The 18,252-nt window shown below is 40.7% G+C and overlaps 1 protein-coding gene across 1 annotated transcript in view; it reads left to right on the top strand.

Moving 5' to 3' along the window:
• ZNF789 (zinc finger protein 789) overlaps positions 1–16,183 on the top strand; it is a 51,574-nt gene extending 35,391 nt beyond the window's left edge. Inside the window, exons 9-12 of the mRNA XM_019718370.2 lie at positions 3,178–3,304; positions 5,244–5,357; positions 6,486–7,549; positions 16,047–16,183. Coding sequence (XP_019573929.2) covers positions 3,178–3,304; positions 5,244–5,357; positions 6,486–7,498 — 1,254 coding nt within the window. The 3' untranslated portion in view covers positions 7,499–7,549; positions 16,047–16,183. The remainder of the gene's footprint in view (positions 1–3,177; positions 3,305–5,243; positions 5,358–6,485; positions 7,550–16,046) is intronic.
• The last annotated feature ends 2,069 nt before the right edge of the window (positions 16,184–18,252 follow it).

Here is an 18,252-nt window from a genome sequence, read left to right as displayed (position 1 = left end):
TTAACTATATTATCCTCCTGTGTTCCCACGTGGGCGCTCATGGCGGGTGGAGGGCGGTTTAGAAGAACAATTTCAGAAGAGCTGTGGAGGCCTAATCCAGATGGTGGCTTGTGGAGTGATTGGAGTGAGTGTGGAGTTTTCTTTACAGAAGCTGGTCCAGTAAGCGAATGAGAGACAGTGGAAACCAGAGGGGAAGAAAGGCTCAAGGAACATCTTTTTAACAATAGGAGAGAGTTTAGCATTTTACTGGCTAAGAGGAAGGAGTTAGTAGAGGAGTGAGTGTTTAGGAAAAAACACTTCTGTGTTTCTCTTCTTTCATGCTTTACTTCCCTTCTGACACCAGAAGTGGGGTTTTTCCACCTATCAAGCAGTTTGTGACACCAGCTAGGTGCCCTGTAACGTAACTCAATTCTGACACTCTACCTGGACTTAGCACAGGACTCTACAGGTGAAGGTCTCTGTCCCACAGGACTGCCGTCTACTCCAGCCTCCAGTCACAGGTCCAGGTTGTCACCTGTGCTTCTGAATGATTGGCTCTAACTTGGAGTTTTCCATGATCCCCTCCTTGGGTTCTGTGAATTTGCTGCAGTGGCTCAAAGAAGTCAGGAAAACAGTTTGCGTACTAGATTATGGGTTTATTCTAAAAGGATATAACTCGGGAATAGTCAGATGGGAGAGATGCATAGGACGGCATGTGGGAAGGCATGCAGAGCTTCCGTGCTCTCTCCAGGCATGCCACCCTCCCAGCATCTCCACGAGTTCAGCAACCCATTTTGGGGGTTTTATAGAGGTTTGTTAGATTTGATTGATTAAATCATTTGGCCTTTGGTGGTAGGTTCAATCTTCAGCTCCTCTCTCCTCTTAGTTGGGGGGCAGGAAGGGGCTGAAACTTCTTACTCTCTAACCTTGTGGTTCTTCTCCTGGGTACTGGCTCCCAGTTTTAGGGACTTTCCAAAGGTCACCTCATTAACATAAACTAGGGTGTGTTGGAAGAATTTTATTATGAGAACTAGACATTCCTTTCACCTTTATGGGCTGGAGCTATCTCAGAAACCGAGGACAAAAGACCCCAAGTATTACTAGATGCTCATTTGCTCTTATTCCTTTAGGAAATTACAAGGGTTTTAGGAGCTCTGTGTCAGAAACAGGGACAAAGATCAAATGCACGTTTCTTACTGTAAATCACTATCACAAGGGGAAAGAGGGGAAAGATACAGAAAAGGAAGACTCATCGTCATTGGATTCAGACCCTGGAGGAGATGAGAGAATGGAATCAAAGGCAGAGGAGGAGGGATTACTAGAAGGGCAGCCTGAGGGAGGAGGAGAAGGAGGAGTAATAATGGTCTGGGGCGGCGGGGAGTGTGAGCAGTTGAAGAGCATGTGCTCCTGGGCTGTTTTCTGGGACATAACTAGCATCGCTTTCTGAAAGGCAAGGTGAGCTACCTGTCCTCACAGCCCCTTTGATTACCCCCACGGTGTATTGGCCACTGGATCATTGCCATGTCGATTTCTCCATCTTCCCTCACTGGACCGTTCACCCCTTGAAGCAGGGACTAGGGCTGCTGTGGGTTTGTACATTTGTGCGCTTAGCAACTCTAGGGAGCCCTGTCCACACAGCTGGGATGTCAGTGGTGTCCTTAGAGTTCAGCAGCACACCGCCTGAATCGCTGTGTCGTGTGGCCTCAGCAGGAACTGTAACCTTTATTTTTATTACTGGCCTATAGCATGAAAGCTAACAACTCATTGGTGCTCAGTAAATGTTTCTTGAAGGAACAGGAATGATAAAGGTGTAGAGGACCACTGGTGAGGAATATGAGAACAAGAGTTGTTGAGAATCATTAAGAGCCCAGCTGTAAAACTAAATGTACGGAGATAACGCAGTGGGAGATTAAACCATTTCACACAACCCGCCTCAGTGCTTGTGAACCTTCATGTAGATGCAGACAGTGCAGGCGGCTGAGTCGGTCAGGTTGAGGAGACTGTACAGGAGGGACATTCAGGACAGAGGTGAGAAGGGCTTGAGGAAGTCAGGTTTGGTAGGGAGGAAAGAAAGGCCATGTGATTTGGGAAGTTCTGGTGTCTGTTTCCAGAGGGGAGCTTCTCAGGATGGGGGTGGGTATTCCCTACTAAGGAGCACCCTTGTTATGTACAAATACCCCCTGAACCCACACAGTGTCTTGTAAGAGAAAGTGGTGGGGAGACAACCAGGCCGCTGCTCCAAGGGCCTCAGTAACGTGTAAATGACACGCCTGTTCTCAGCCCACATGAGGTGAGCACACAATTGCAAATGGAAACTTCTACTGCAGACATTGTGCCGATCACTATATCTCTCTGAATGTACTCTCCACCCTTCCCTACTTTGGTCTGTGCCCTGGGAGGCTCATCTTTATATTCACCATCAGTAGGTTCTCTTGCCCTCTGGCTTCTGGTAGGCTTTTGACAATGGATGGAAGGGGTCAGGGGATCAGAGACTTGGAGGAAATTAATGTCGGGTGCTTATTCCCACAGCTCCCACCCTGCTGGCTGCCAGATGACAGTGGCTGTATTTCTCTAAGGCCCTGGCTCCAGCCTTGTTCCCTCTTTGACAACTTTCTGGATTCCAGTAACCCTTTCCCTCCCCTCCTCTTTAGACCTAGTAGGTAATGGTTCCCCAGCATAGCCAGCCCCTGCATGCTTCAGCAGGCTTTGTTGGTTTTCAGGAAGCCTGTCCATTCCATCATGACTAGTCTGCATGCTAAGCTCTTCCTTATGGGAACCCGGGCAGAAGAAATATTTTATTTGTAAAAGGTAGTATTGTATAGAGCAGGAATTGGCTGCTACCTGGACCTGGTAGTAAAGTTTTATTGGAACACAGCCATACCCATTCGCTTATCTGTCCTCCATGGCTTTCTTTTGTGCTACAGCAGCAGGGCTAAATAATTGCTGCAGAGACCAAGTGGCCTGAGAAGCCTAAAATATTTACCATCTGGCCCTCTAGAGGAAAAGTTTGTCAGCTCTAGAAGAGAGAACATGCCTGGCCTGAGGGTAGGAAGATGAGTTGATCTCTGCCTGAATCTGCCTATTGATTCAATGAGCTTGGCCAAGTCACTCTACCTCATCAAACCTGACCTATAGAATAACAATTGCTTGCAAAGTTATTGTCAGAACTGAGGCTATAATTAGTTACTGTGTTTTCAGGAGGAGTTGTCCTTTGAGGATGTGGCTGTGAACTTCACCAGAGAAGAGTGGAACAAACTTGACTGGGCTCAGAAAGACCTCTACAGAGATGTGATGCTGGAGAATTACAGAAACATGATCTTGCTGGGTAATGACGGCTTAAAGATTTGGCTTTGAGTGCTTTGAGTGTCTACACAAGTCCTCAGTCCATTTTCTGCAATTCCAAAATCAGAAAAAGCTCTGAAAACCAGAAGTATTTTCGTAACTCATTTGGCTACAAGACCCAACATGAAGTCATCGGGTGGCAAAACCTGATTTCATCCTACACGAAGCTATTTATCATCCTTATTTTTCCCACTTGGTCTTCGTTTTTGTTTTTTAGCATTAGAGATGTCTGTGTTTGATTAAAGGTCCAGCTCTAAACCCTGTTGAGTTGGAGGTGGTATATAACAGAAAATGACACACCAAGTCATCTTTCTAAAATCTGGAAAAATTCTGAATTCTGAAACACAACTGGCCTCCAGGGTTTCAGATAGGGGATTGTGGACGAGGAATATTTTCCTTTTGTTTTAGAGTCCATTCCCCACTCCCACTGGCCTCCTCCACAACTACCGTATAAGACCTCTTGGCATTGAAAAGATTGTGGCCTATTTGGATTCTAAACGCTAGCTTCTTATTCTCTTTAAAAGTCTTTTCTCTGGAAGTCGGTTACTTCTTTGTTTGCAGCATCACTAGCTGACCAGGAAATGATTCTTAACTGAGTTCATTTCTGAACCTTCACTGCTTCCGTCTTCCCCGGAGCCCGCCTTTGTCTTACTCCAATGCAGAGTCTTGTGGAAGTTTCCTGGATAGTTTTCTTTCTGGGACCACATGTTTGCCCCCCACACTGACACTCTTGGCACAGAGTATATCGTGGGATTGTCCACCTACCTCTGGATTTGTTAATGTTTATTTTCCTTTTACAAATTACAAGAGCATATTTGAATACATGGAAGGTATAGGAAAGCATGAAGGGAAGAAGAAAACATTCAGGGGTAACACTTAATATTTTGGAATATTTCCTTCCAGTTTTTTTGTTTCCCTACGCTTTTAAAAAATGTAGCTGAGCATATTCTTTGTATAATTCTGTAATCCCTTTAAAACTCAGTGTTACAACATCAGCATTTTCCCTGTTATTAAAAAGCCCCCATAAATACAGGAAAAATTTTAATGTAATTCTGTTGTATGATGCATAATATTTAATCATTTTCTCGCTTAAGAATGTTTAGCTTGGCTTTGTTTTTGTTTGTTGGTTTGCTTGTGTGTTTATCATCTATATTATGTTCCAATGGATATTTCTGACTATAAATCCCTATATGAATATCTGATTATTCCCAAATATATAGTCCCAGGATTGGAATTTTGGAGTTTGAGGATATGGGCACTTTTCAGTCTCTTAATATATACATATTTGAATGATTTTTCAGTAATAGAATAGAAAATAAAAACCATTACAGGCCCACTGCCCAGAAGTAACTTCTGTCAACATTTTGGTTTACTTTTTCCTTGTCTTTTCCTATATATGTATACTTACATATGTATACGCACACATATAGTTTTAAAAACAAAATGAGGATTGTCATACTGTACATGAGTTGGTATTCTGCTTTTAAATATCTAGGGGGCATTTTCCTATTTTAATAAATGTTTTTTGAACACATGGATTTTTAATATGTCTAATACTTTTGCCTTCATTGTATTAATGTGCTATACTTTAATTATCCCCCTATTAACATTTAGTTTATTTCCATTTTTGCATTGTACAACTCTGCTGAACATCTCTGGAACATTAATTTTTGTCCTTCTTGTTCCTTAGGCTGTATTGCTAAGAGTGAAATGACCACATCCAAGGGTGTGAATATCGTTCAGGTTATCAATAAAAATGACCAAATTTTCACAAAGATTGTGCCAATTTCTATTCTTAGGAGCCCTTTTGATTATTGTCCTTATTTCTTCTTGCCACTGTAGACCCAAAGGTTAAACTGAGCTCTAGGACCTCCCCCTGTAACTCACTAACCACCACATCCCATTTACTTCCCCATGAGTAGGATTTCAGTTTCCCAAACCAGAGGTGATCTGTCAGCTGGAACAGTGGGAAGACCCATGGATCCTGGATCTGCCAAGAGCTGGTACTAGGAAGGCTTCCAGTAATGCTTGCCCAGGTGGGTGAGAAGGCCCAGTCAAGTGGAAATCATAAAGAGAAAGGGAAGGCACATTAATGAAGCCTCTTTGTGTCCCAGATACTGAGCCGGGTGATCAGCATATATCCTCCCACTTGTTTATCCCTACTGCCCTCACGGTTGTAGGTATGACCACCATCCCCATTTTCCAGATGAAGAAACTGATAGATTAAGATACCTGTCACACGGTAGATTGCTATTTGGAATTTGATTTCAAGTCCTCAAAGCTCATCCTGTCTGCTGCAGTGAAGTACTTCTTTGGAGCATCTGGTCTGGTATTTTCTGACAGCTCTTGCTGTCATCCTCGATACTCTACCCTCGTTACTGATCCTTTCTCCTTTCTCTTGTTCCCCTGCTTTCATTTTGTTTTTCTCTTCCTCAGTGTTCCTTGAGGTGCCTACTTTTTCCTACTTCCTATATCCTGTTCTGCTTCTACCTTTTTCCACATCCTTCTAAGGTTTCTCAGTAGAGGCACTTTGACGTTTTGGACTGGGTAATTCTTTGTTGTGGGGGAGCTGCCCTGTGCGTTGTAGGATGTTTAGCAGCATGGCTGGCCTCTACCCATAAGAGTCCAGTAGCACCACTCCAATGTGACAACCAAAAATGTCCATTGTTACATGTCCCCCAGGAGCTAAAATCACCCCTGGTTAAGAACCAATACTCTATTCTGTTGCCATTTGTACCTACTTCCCTCTGGTTCCTTTTCTATTCTATCTTATACTTTTTTCATTTTTAAGGAGCTGTTTCTCCCAGAATTATGAAAAGCATGCTTATTTAGGAAATGTAAGATGCTACCTCTACATTTATGTGACACTACTGAGTACCCATAGTAAGTTTGTTCAATAATGATGATGGGTTCGTTTGGTTCTCACATTTTCTGATGCACACACTCTTGTTCATTTTTTAGTTGGTTGAGGTCAAGAGCTCTTTCTGTTATAAAAGCTGGGAGTGCTATGAAAATCAGAATTTTGGCCTCTACTATAATGATGTAACAAAGTGAGCACCTCTTAGCTTCATTTGGATATCTTATGTCACAAACAGTTGACTTCTTTTCCCTTTTTCCTTCTGTGGTGGACAGGTCATTTATATATTTTCTTGTTATTTCACTAGGTTCTGAAGCCAGATACCAGATGATAAAGTTAACTCCAAAGCATAACATTTCTGAAGATTTAGAGTCCTGTAATGTATCAGTGGTAGGGCAGAAGATGGTCAAGAGACCTTCAGAAAAATTACTTAAATGTAACAAATTTGTGGACATTTATAGAGTTAGACTCCCTCCTGTTGGTGATGAATGCAACCAGGACTTCCTTCAAACCCTTAACCCTTTTCAGGATCAGCATGCTCAAATAAGGAGGAAGCAGGGCAAACGTGATGGATATGGAAAACCCTTCCATCAGAGATCATTGCTTTTGAGGCATAAGCAAATTCCTACAAACGCAAAATCTAATGAATGCAGTGAATGTGGAAGAGTCTTCAAGCGTCGGGCAAATTTTGTTCGACATCAAAGAATTCACACTTCAGAGGACCCCTTTGAGTGTGACATATGTGGGCAAGCCTTCAGACAGAAGTCAGCTCTTAGTGTCCATAAGCAGTGTCACCCTCAAGAAAAGCCATATAAATGTCATGAGTGTGGAAAATTTTTCCGGCAGATGGCATATCTTGTTGAGCATAAGAGGATCCATACCAAAGAAAAACCCTATAAATGCAGTGAATGTGAAAGAAAGTTTAGTCAGAATTCAACCCTTATTCGACATCAGGTAATCCATAGTGGAGAAAAACCCCATAAATGCCTTGAATGTGGAAAAGCCTTTGTTCGGAATTCAACCCTTAAGAGCCATCAACAAATTCATAGTAAACAGAACACTCACAAATGCAGTGAATGTGGAGAATCCTTTGGTCGGAATATAGATCTCATTCAGCATCGAAGAAAACATACCAAGGGAAAATTATTTGAATGTAGAGAATGTGGAAAAACTTTTAGTTTTAAGTCAAATCTTCGTCGACATGAAGTCATTCACAATGGAGAGAGACCCTACAGATGTGACAAGTGCGGGAAATCTTTCAGTTGGCGCACAAGCTTTATTAAGCATCAGGGTACTCACAGAGAGCAGAGAGCTACGTGATGCTAACCAGAAAAGCTGCCATTTAAAGACCAGAACGTACCACTATTGCAAGTATGTATAATTTGATTGTTTTATGAAAATTAGTAAACGGCAACCAAACTAGTTTTTTTGTGGGGACGCCTTTTGGTAGGTGACCTTCTTGCTGTAGTCCAGAACTACCGGATAGACAATGTGATAGGCTCCTTTGTGCAGTTTCCCTTGAGACCTATACTTTCATTCCCCTAAGTCAAGTTAAGGCGGAAGGAACACATAGGAGCTTTGTTCTGTGGTCCCCCAGGCTGGAGACCGTTGGATCGTGAACAATTTATGAAAGCCTTTCTTGGTGTCATACAGAGCAATGACCTAGATTGATAGGCTGTTTAAAAATAAGTGCTACTCACTAGTAGCTAGTGAGGTATGGAGAATTACTTACATTTGTTTATAAGATTAAGTGAGTGTGCTCCTACATTTTACTGTGAGTTCTAAGTCCGTGTTTACAGCAGCTGCTGTTGGTACCCTGCCGTGTCCCTCCGGCCTTACCCCATCCATGGGTTTCATGCACCTTGTACTATCTTCATCTCGTGGCCTGCGGGCTTTTTCTAAAACCATGAAAGGCCACTGTTCTTTGGGGTGACTAGCACATCCTGAGAGCAGGCCATAACCAATACTTGATGGGAATTGATATATCCCAGGTCTCCCTCTCCCATTGGGTGGAGTATCTCTGAAGCATGTGCCGTACATTGGTTTCAGATTTTCCCATGGGATTACATACATTTACGCACAGGATAGCTGCTGTATTCGCTGTCTTCTCTTATCTGTGTCTCTTCTACACTCCACTCCCAGTATTTCAGCACCTCTACCCACAAAGAAATGGCTTGTACTCAAAAAGTGTCAATGTTGTCCTTGAAGAGCCATATCCTTTTTGTTCCCATAGTTCTTCCAGGCACATTCTCATATTCAGGTTAAATATAGGTTGAGCTGACTGTATTACTTACTTTTCCCTTCAGCTTACCAATACAAGAAACCCATTTGAAATTTTAATATCATAAACATCATCCTAGGTCTGCATTAAAAATAGCTATTTAGGGGGTGGCTGATTAGCTCAGTTGGTTAAAGCGTGGTGCTAATAACACCAAGGTTGTCGGTTCAATCCCCACGTGGGCCACTGTGAGCTGCGCCCTCCTTTAAAAAAAAAGCTATTTAGACCCTGTCATATTATTCAAATCCCCTCTTATTTCTTCTTTATTCTTTTCTTACTACCACCAATTCCATGATTTCTTACCCAGCAATAAATTGCTATTAAGAATGAGAAGAAAGCAAGTGGCACCCCATAAAATTGAGGACTCTTAAGCCTTACAGGAGGAAAATATTGATTAGTGTTAGGTTGTGTATTGGGTTTGAAAATACCGAATCAGTATTTTGACTGGTCATTATTGGCTAGAAGAAGGGGCTGCCATATTTTATTTCCCTAAGCAAAATTAAGAAGTTGAAATTTCTGACTGATGGGGAGATAAACCAATGAGAGATAAGTCCCCCTTAACCTTGGGAGACGGTGACCTGTGAAAAGCAGATCCAGCCTTGAGTACCTAGAAGTCTGGGTCAGGCTATTAAATCTATTCTGTTCAGATAAAGCACAAGCTTCCAGCTTTCCAGAATGAAAGGGCACAACTAAAGGATCCAAGGTTAACATGAAACACGCTTACAATCAGCCACATCTGTCCCCAGGGGAAGAAAAGATCTGTGCTACTCAGTATGGTAACCAGTAGCCCTATGAGGCTATTAGAAATGAACAAATAAAACTAAATTCCTCAGTCAAAACCCACATTTCAGGTTCAGCACAGATATACAACGTTTCCATCATAACCAAAAGGTTTATTGGATAGAACTATAAAGAGCCTGTAAAGACTTCTTACGGAGACACAAGGAAACTTGTATTTGGTGCCTTCTCTCCAACTAAATTAAATGAACTTCTTTCCCCTGTATAAATGACCCCTATAAAACGTTTTCATTTATGTTTGAAAATATTTTTTTCAGTCGAATTTCTGGGACACAAAGGAGGGAGGGATGACACTGGTCTGGTAGGCTTGTTGAACTTACTTGTTTTGGGAGAAAGGAGCCCCCACCTCACGAGTGTGAGTGCAGGGAAGGCTTCCTGCCTTTCCCAGAGGCGAGACAGGTGCCAGGCCAAGGGCACAGATTAGCAGTGTCATGTTTGTTAACAGTGTAAGGCAAGAGCTCCAGACTAGTCCTCCGGAGAAGGTAATGGGAAAGAAATGTTCAAGTTTTGGCTTTTCTATTTGCTTAATGGACTGGACCCATTGTTCTCCATGCCTGGGTAGACTGAGCAACCATCAGCTCAGTCAGTGAAGGTCGGGGGAGTCTGGCATCAACAATCTAGACTATTCCAATGGACTAGAAAAGGTACATCATTTCTTGAGAAGACCAGTGAAGCTGTTTCACCATATTTAAGTCAAGGGGAAAAATAAATAATACAAATGTTAATTTGCCTACTTTAGGTAAAATGCTAAATTAGAAATTAAAAAACAGGGTGTGTTACATCTTAAATAAGATATAAAAGTTGACAAATGTTTTATTTTCTCATATTTTTATACACTTGAGTCACAGTTGACTAAAATATCATGTAATATGGTTTATGTGCATGACCAAAATGCAGCTCACATTCAAGTTTTGACAACACCTGTATGAATCTAGACTAGGGGTGTCCAAACTGCGGCCCGTGGGCCAACTGCGGCCTGCAATCCATTGTTAATTGGCCCGCAGCAAATTCCAAAAATATATTTAGTTAAATAAACCAGGTGAGGCAATACGTACTTCACCTCGAGTGAGTGGCCCGGCTGTTTGTGTATTTTACTGCAAATGGCCCTTGGTAAAAAACGTTGAAAAAAGTTTGGACACCCCTGATCTAGACCTTGTTCAAGTTCATTCTCAACTGTAACTTCATCAAGGTGGCTTCTCCATTTGTCAACATTTCTTAGCTGGTGGAAATTAGGTGCAAACAAGTATTAGGTTGGTGCGAAAGTAATTGCAGTTTTTGCAATTTTTTAACCGTCTAAACCGCAATTACTTTTGCACCAACCTAATATAAAGCAAAAACACATAATATTCAAAAATAAATTTTAGAATAAAGTAGAAATAAATGACTTCCTGGCAAAATAAATTTTCAGTTAAGTTCTCAGATTTTTTAAAGTAAATTCATGGCTACTTACTTGTGTCTCTATTGTAAATGGATATTTTTCCCACTTCCATTCTGAAGTGCATATGGCTAATATAAGTGAATCGGTAATGATGTTGTTATTCTGAAATATTAATAATTTCAAAGTTAGAAAAAATTAGATAATACAGAAAACTCCCTTGTACCATTTACCTAGATTCACCAAATTTAGCATTTTGCCACCTCTCTATGGGATACTTTTTAGCAGTTTGAGTAATCTAGATACAGATATATAGATATAGATATATACAAAAATCAATCTAGTTCCAAAATGACATTTAAAGTAGTATATGCTCTTAAAATTCTGAAAGCTGCAATACTACATGTATTTATGGATGTAAGATCTTATAAGTAAAATATAAAATGGGGAAAAGGACACATAATTTCAGGATAGTTATTCTTTCTGATGAGAAAGAGAAAAGAATGGGATTAGAGAGGGGACATGAGGGTCCTTAACAGTATATGTTGTTTTATTTCTTTAAAAAATGATCTGAAACAAATCTGGCATTTTAAGAACTGATAAATCTGTGTGGTGCCTATGTGAATGTTCTTTAAAATCAATCTATTTTGTGTACTTGTCTGTATGTTAGCAATATTTCACAATAAACTTGTCTATGTTTATTGTGAAATAATGTAATTCAAAAGTACATGAAGATACGTGACAGTAAATAATTATAAAAAGAACTCCGCATGCATCTTAATCCTAGTTAAGAAATAGATCATTTTCAGAATCATGAAAGCTCCTTGTATTTTCTCCAAACTTAGCTCCCCTCCTCTTTACTAAAGATTCACAAGTACTGTGAGTGTTATGTTAAGCACTCCCTTGTATAATGTATACATACCATCTATTTATATCTCGACACTATATTACTTAGCTTTGCTTTTTCTGGAATTTTACATACATTGAATTATACTCTTATCCCTTCTCTGGGACACATATGTTTTGAGAATCATCTAAATTTCTGTGTGGTTTAATCTTATTCACTGATACTGGGCCGTGAGCAGCCGTAGGTTGGAGTGAGCAGCTGTGGGCTGCCACAGGCCACTGTGTGCTGCCATGAGCGGCCGATAGCCAGCGTGAGTGGCCAGCAGCTGGCGAGAGCTGCCGTGAGCTGCGGTGAGCTGCGGTGAGTGGCCGACCGATGCCTGGTGACTGTCTGGCTCAGCCGGGGGAGCGCAAGGCTCATAATACCAGCATGGGCCAGGGAGCTGTGTCCTACGTAACTAGACTGAGAAACAAAGGCTTGAATCGGAGTGGGGTGGGGGGCAGAAGAAGGGGAAGGAAATAAAAAAAGTAATGCCAAACTTTTCTATAATACATGTAGCAATTTACATCCCCAACAGCAATAGATGAGAGTTCCTGCCACTCTGTATGTTTATCAATACTTGCTTCTGACAGATTTTTAAAGATTGATATTCTGTAAGGTATAAAATAGTATCTAATTATGGGTTAATTTGCATTTCTCTTATTACTAATGTAATTGAACATCTTTTCATTACCATGGGTTGCGCTTCCTATTTTGTTTGTCTTTTCCTAATCTTAATGTAGTTGAATTTATCAATCTTTTCTTTTATGATGGTGCTTTTTGAGTCTTGATGCAGATTGCTACCAATTTATCAGAAATGTTTTTGTTCTTTCTGGGCACACAGCTAGACCACATTTCACAGCTTGTGCTGTTCACTGTAGTGAGGTGACTGAATTCTAACCCGTTGGAGTGTGAGTACAGATGACGTGTGCCACTTTTTGGCTTGGCCCGTAAAAGCCCTCACACCTCCATGCTCTTTTCCTCTTTACAGTTGACTAGATTAGAAAACGCAGGGCATCTTGGAAGCTGTGTATTGAAGATGGAAGAGCTGTCATCAGATTGACGGCTTGGAGAGGCGCCACCCTGGCAGTCATGTTTGTGTGCCTTAAACTATTACCGTGTTTCCCCGAAAATAAGACCCAGCCAGACAATCAGCTCTAATGCGTCTTTTGGAGCAAAAATTAACATAAGACCCGGTCTTATGTTACTATAAATTAACATAAGACCCGGTCTTACTTTATAGTAAATACCCTCTCCTTATTTTATAGTAAAATAAGACCGGGTCTTATATAAGACCGAGTCTTATGTTAATTTTTGCTCCAAAAGACGCATTAGAGCTGATTGTCCTGCTAGGTCTTATTTTTTGGGAAACACAGTATAGGATTGAGAAATGAACAACTATAACTTTTGGGGTCTATTTTGTAGAGCTGTTATAATTAAGCTAACTTAATGCAGAGTATTAAGATATTCTTTATTAATCTGAGATCAGGACAATACCTCCTATGTTTTTTCCCCAAAGACTTGTGTTTCAGTAAAAAAACCTGTATGAATTATTGAACAAATAACTAAGCTTGATCTTTTAGCAGTTTCTGTCTGCTATGTGTTCAGTTGTGTATCCACCCCCAAAAATGTATGTGTTGAAGTTCTAAACCCTAGTACCTCAGAATGTGACTGTATTTGGAAATAGGGCCTTTAGGAGGTGATTAAGTTAAAATGAGGTCACTAGGGTGGGCTGCAATCCAATCTGACTGGTGTCCTTAGATAAAGAGGAAATTTGGATTCAGATCTATACAAAAGGAAGACCATGTGAAGACACAGGGAGAAGAGAGCCATCTACAAGCCAAGGAGAGAGGCCTCGGAAGGAACCAACCCTGCCAACACCTTAATCTTGGAATTTCAGCCTCTAGAACTATGAGAAAATAAATTCCTGTTCTGGCTGGTTTGGTCCTGGTGAGGACTCTACCTGGCTGGCCGAGAGGTGCTCTGTCTTCACATGGTGTTTCCTCAGTGAATGTGTGAGAAGGAGCGAGCCAGCTTTCTGATGTTTCTTCTTAGAAGGACACTAATCCTGTTGGATCAGTGCCCCACCTTATGAGCTCATTTAACTTTAATGACTTTAGAGGCCCCATCTCCAAAAGCAAGACAAGGAGTTAGGGTTTCAATACATGAATTTTAGAGGGACACAAACCTTCAGTCCATAACAAATGTCTACAAGTACATCAGTAATATGGATACATTTCAAAAATGTAAGTGAAATGAATTAGACACGAGAATATATACTGGGTGATTCCATTTATATAAAGTACAAAAACAAGTAAGACTATGTTGCTTGAAGACAAGCTAATGCCTTTGGTTGGGAGATAATGATTGGAGTGGAGCACAAGGTGGAGGGACTTTTGGGGGCTGGTAATGTTTATTGATTGGGATGCTAGTTAGGTGGGTGTGTTTGTAACATTCATCTAATTTGTTTATATTGTAAATTATACTTTGTTACAGGTTTTTTAAAAACCCAAGGGGTCCAGTGATATAATGCAAAAGACCTTTCCAAAGATCAAGATCTTTAAGATGCCCATAGACCTTAACTTTAGTACTTTACAAGAATTGTAATTATTTCCTGATTCTTTCCGAGTTGCTTTCATTTGAGGAAGTGGCTGGGTGTTTCAACAGGGAGAAGTGGGAAGACTTGAACTTGGCTCAGAAGGGTCTCTGCCGAGACATAATGCTGGAGAATGCAGCAAACAGGTCTTGCTCCGTCCCTACAGTTTGGCCTTGTTTGTGGGGTTCTAGATATATGTGTATATATATATATAGATATATATCTATATATAGATATATATATAGATATATAGATATATAGATATATATCTATATATATATCTATCTAAAATTTTACATAGGTAGATGTAGATATTTATATGTATGTGTATATATATATATATGTACATATATATGTATTTATAAATATATATATATGTACATATATATATGTATTTATAAATATATATATATATATATATAAATGTCCAAGGCCTATATATAAAAATATCCATAATCCTTTTATTTCCAATTCTAAAAATCTTAAAATCTCTGAGGGCAAAAATGTTTTCTCATAATCCACTTGGTTACCAAACCTGAGCTGATCTGAACTCTGGTGGCAAAATAAGGTTTACAGTCCCAGTGGGCATTTTCATATTCATGTATTTTGTTTCAGAAATATTAACATGTTGGATTATGGAGTATTGGCCTAACCCCCTATGTGGTGTTATGTAAATACCTTTCTAAAAACTAAAAGATTCTGATTTTTGAAGACACATGTGGCCCCAAGGCTTTATTTAGATCAAGGATTTTGCATCTATGTGTATGGGAGATTTTGGAGCTCAGAGTAACATTAACTTCCCCACCCACCTCCACAAGGAAGGACTTGAGGGACATGTGTCAGGAAAGAGTAGCAGCCCTATTGGACTGACAATTACCCTCTCCAAGCACTTTCCTTCCCCCACTGCCAAGTGGTAGCCATAAAACTCCCTGATAAAACAAAACAATGGCAGCTTTGGTTGTATGGATGAGAACTGATCTGGAGATCAGCAATCTGGTCAGACAGAAGATTGAATTACAAGCAGTACATTTAGCTATAGGAGAACCAGAGACATGCCCCAAAGGCTATTCGTGGCTGTGGCCAACAGCTAAGCCATATATATAATCTAGTACATGGGTCTTGGACAATTAAAAATAATAAAAATGGGGAGCCCAATTATGATAAACCCTTTGCTCACCAAAAGAATCCAACATGGATTCGGAAGGGGACAGGAGTGCTAAGATAGATTATCTAGACCAATCATTCAAAGTGACAGTGTGGCTCAAGATTGAGTGGCCACTGAGTCCCCCAAGCCATGCTGTGCTTGTCCAATGATCCCCCATTCCATTATGACACCTGCTAGGTCAATAATGGTTGCCAAAGACTATTCAGAATCCTACCAGAAAGTAAGCATGTGGGAAGAGGGGGGCTCACCTGCTCAGCTTCAGCAGGACCCTCTACTTGGGCCTGGTAAACAGCCCTGCCTTGCGCACCTTCTGGGAACCCTGGATTGTTGGAGACCCTCTGATCCCTCACTCCGGCCAGGCTCCTGACTCTGCAGTTCCCGCTAGGGGGCACCAGGAACTTTCCTTTTAATTTCTGCTCTGGAGAACTTTCTGCTCTGGAGACCTAGAAGTTGCAAGTAGGGTGCCCAACCTTCTAGAATAGAATTTGAAAATTTTAAAACGACGTTCTAAGACAAAGATTTTAATGACTTTATAACTCTCTCTCCCAGCTCCAGTCAGGTCTTCTGTGACTTTGGTAGCAAAAATCTAGGTTTACCATTTTGTCAGACACTGCTTGATACTATGGGAAAAAACACGTAATAATATGGTTCCTTACTGTTATGGAGCTAATTAAGGTAAGTGAGGTTGTCAGTGTGGGGCTTTCATTGATAGGACCGGTGTCCTTATAAGAGGAACAGACACCAGAGTTCTCTTTCTGCCCACCACACAGGAAAAGCCATGTGAAGACACAGTGAGAAGGCAGCTGTCTACAAGACGGGAAGATGCATCAAGACACCAACCTTTGACGGCACCCTGATCTTGGACTTCCAGCCTCCAGTACTGTGAGAAAATAAATTTATGCTATTTATCCACCCAGTCTGTGGTATTTTGTTATGGCATCAGAACAGACTAAGACACCCTTTATAATCTAGGTATCAGAGATGGCATATACTCGTACACATTAACTTACTGTATGTAGTAGTTTGCAAATGTTTTCAGAAATGAAATTTTAAAGTTGTTTTTTACAAAAGTGGAATTTTTCCTTTATTAATTTGGTGATTTAGGGGCTGGGGAACAGGAGCTGGGATTAAAAGCAGAGAAGCATTTTGACGGAAGGCTTATATGTGGGAAATTCAAGTAGTACGTAGGTAACAGTAAATGTCTATAGAAAGGAGAAGAGGAAGACTAAAAATGGAGAGAAGACGGTCCATTCTAAGTTTGCAAAATTCCTGTAGTAAAAAGAACACGAGGATCAGCACCTGTCCCAGACTGTGTATACAGGTGACTGTCTTACTAGCTATCTGACCTGAGGCAATAACCTTGATAAGCTTGGGGAAAACAAGCTCCTGGCCTACATCAACTTTTACCATCGCCTCGCCCTCAGCCCAATTCTCTTAATACTAAATCTCATTTAAATAAAAGTTAAATACTCCACAGGACCCCCTGAAGCCTGAATGCAGCTAAGCCAGCCATTTCACGGTACCTTCTGTTGGTTTTAAGGAGGGTCAAAGGAGATAGCATGCACTGCTATTCTACCACACCCAAGGTCAAGGATGTGAGTTCTGAAAGGCAGTTAATTTGGTTTTGGTTTATGTACATTTAGGTAAAAAAGTTAATGTGAGGTAAGGTGACCAAGCTAGAGTAGAAATCTCATAATAGGATGTAATTTGGCATTAGCTTCCAGGGAAGGAAATTGGGAAGGTGTATTAAAAGCCAAAACTAGCTCACACACTGATCAAGGAATTCTACTTGGGCACCTAGCCTGAGATTCTAAAGAACAATCCAAATAATGCTAAAACTATAATGGTATTCACTATAGCATTGCTTGCAATAATAAAAGACGACAAATGCTTGTAAAATCCTTAATACACATTAAAGATATGAAATATAAGTACTATTTTTATTATATAAAAATATGCACAGAAAAAAATCAGAAGGAAATACAGCTGACCCTTAAACAACACGGGTTTAAACTGTGGTCTGCTTATATGCAGACTTTTTTCAATACAGTCGGCCCTCTGTATCTACCGGTTTCACATCCATGGATTCAACCAAACACAGATGAAAGACAGTATTTTCAATCCATGGTTGGGAATCTGCAAATGTGGAGGGCCGGTTATATGCATTTTTCTACACCATTTTATACAAGGGACTTGGGCGTATGTGGATTTTCATATCCACAGAGTTCCTACAACCAATACCCATGCATACCTAGGAATGACTGAAATTTTTGGGGTGTCAAAAAGTTATACACATATCTTGATGTATAACTGTATAGTTTCTGAAGTTTTCCCATCTATGATCTTGTGTCATGCCATGACAACACTGTAACATTAATTCAGTTATCACCATCCCCATTATATACAGAGTTGAGCTCATAGTGGTCAAAAAGCAGGCTTAAGTTAGCACAGCCAAGCTCAGTGGTAGGGTAGTTCTGGGACTAGAAGAGACACCTCATTCCTCCCTGGGGGCCTCCAACCTGCTTTGGTTAACAAGATGGGCAGAGGTTCAGGGATGACAATGAGAAATGTTGGAAATCTCACAAATCTCACATAAACAGTATTCTCTTGTGTAACAGGCCCATGGTAAGCCCTTATGCAAAACCTGGTGCCGTAACATGACCTTCCAGTAGCCTACACTGGATCAGACTTCCTCTCCCCCCACATCTAGTCCTGCTGCATGAATTTGGATGACAGACAACAGCTCCAAAACCAGAGGCCTGTTTTAGGCTCTTCAGCCACTATCTGCTCACTACATGACCAAGGGCAAGTTAATTTACTACTCAAGCCTTAATTCCCTCTATAAAAATGGGAATAACAGTAATAATAGTTCTACTCCCTCAGGCAGAACTATGAACTAACAAGGAGAAACTATGAAATAAATGAAATAAACCCCCCCCCCCCAAAAAAAAAAAGTTATACACAGATTTTGGACTG

Source organism: Rhinolophus sinicus, linkage group LG03, assembly GCF_036562045.2.
Source record: "Rhinolophus sinicus isolate RSC01 linkage group LG03, ASM3656204v1, whole genome shotgun sequence".
Classification (NCBI taxonomy): Eukaryota; Metazoa; Chordata; class Mammalia; order Chiroptera; family Rhinolophidae; genus Rhinolophus; species Rhinolophus sinicus.
This window is presented reverse-complemented; position numbering and strand designations above follow the sequence as displayed.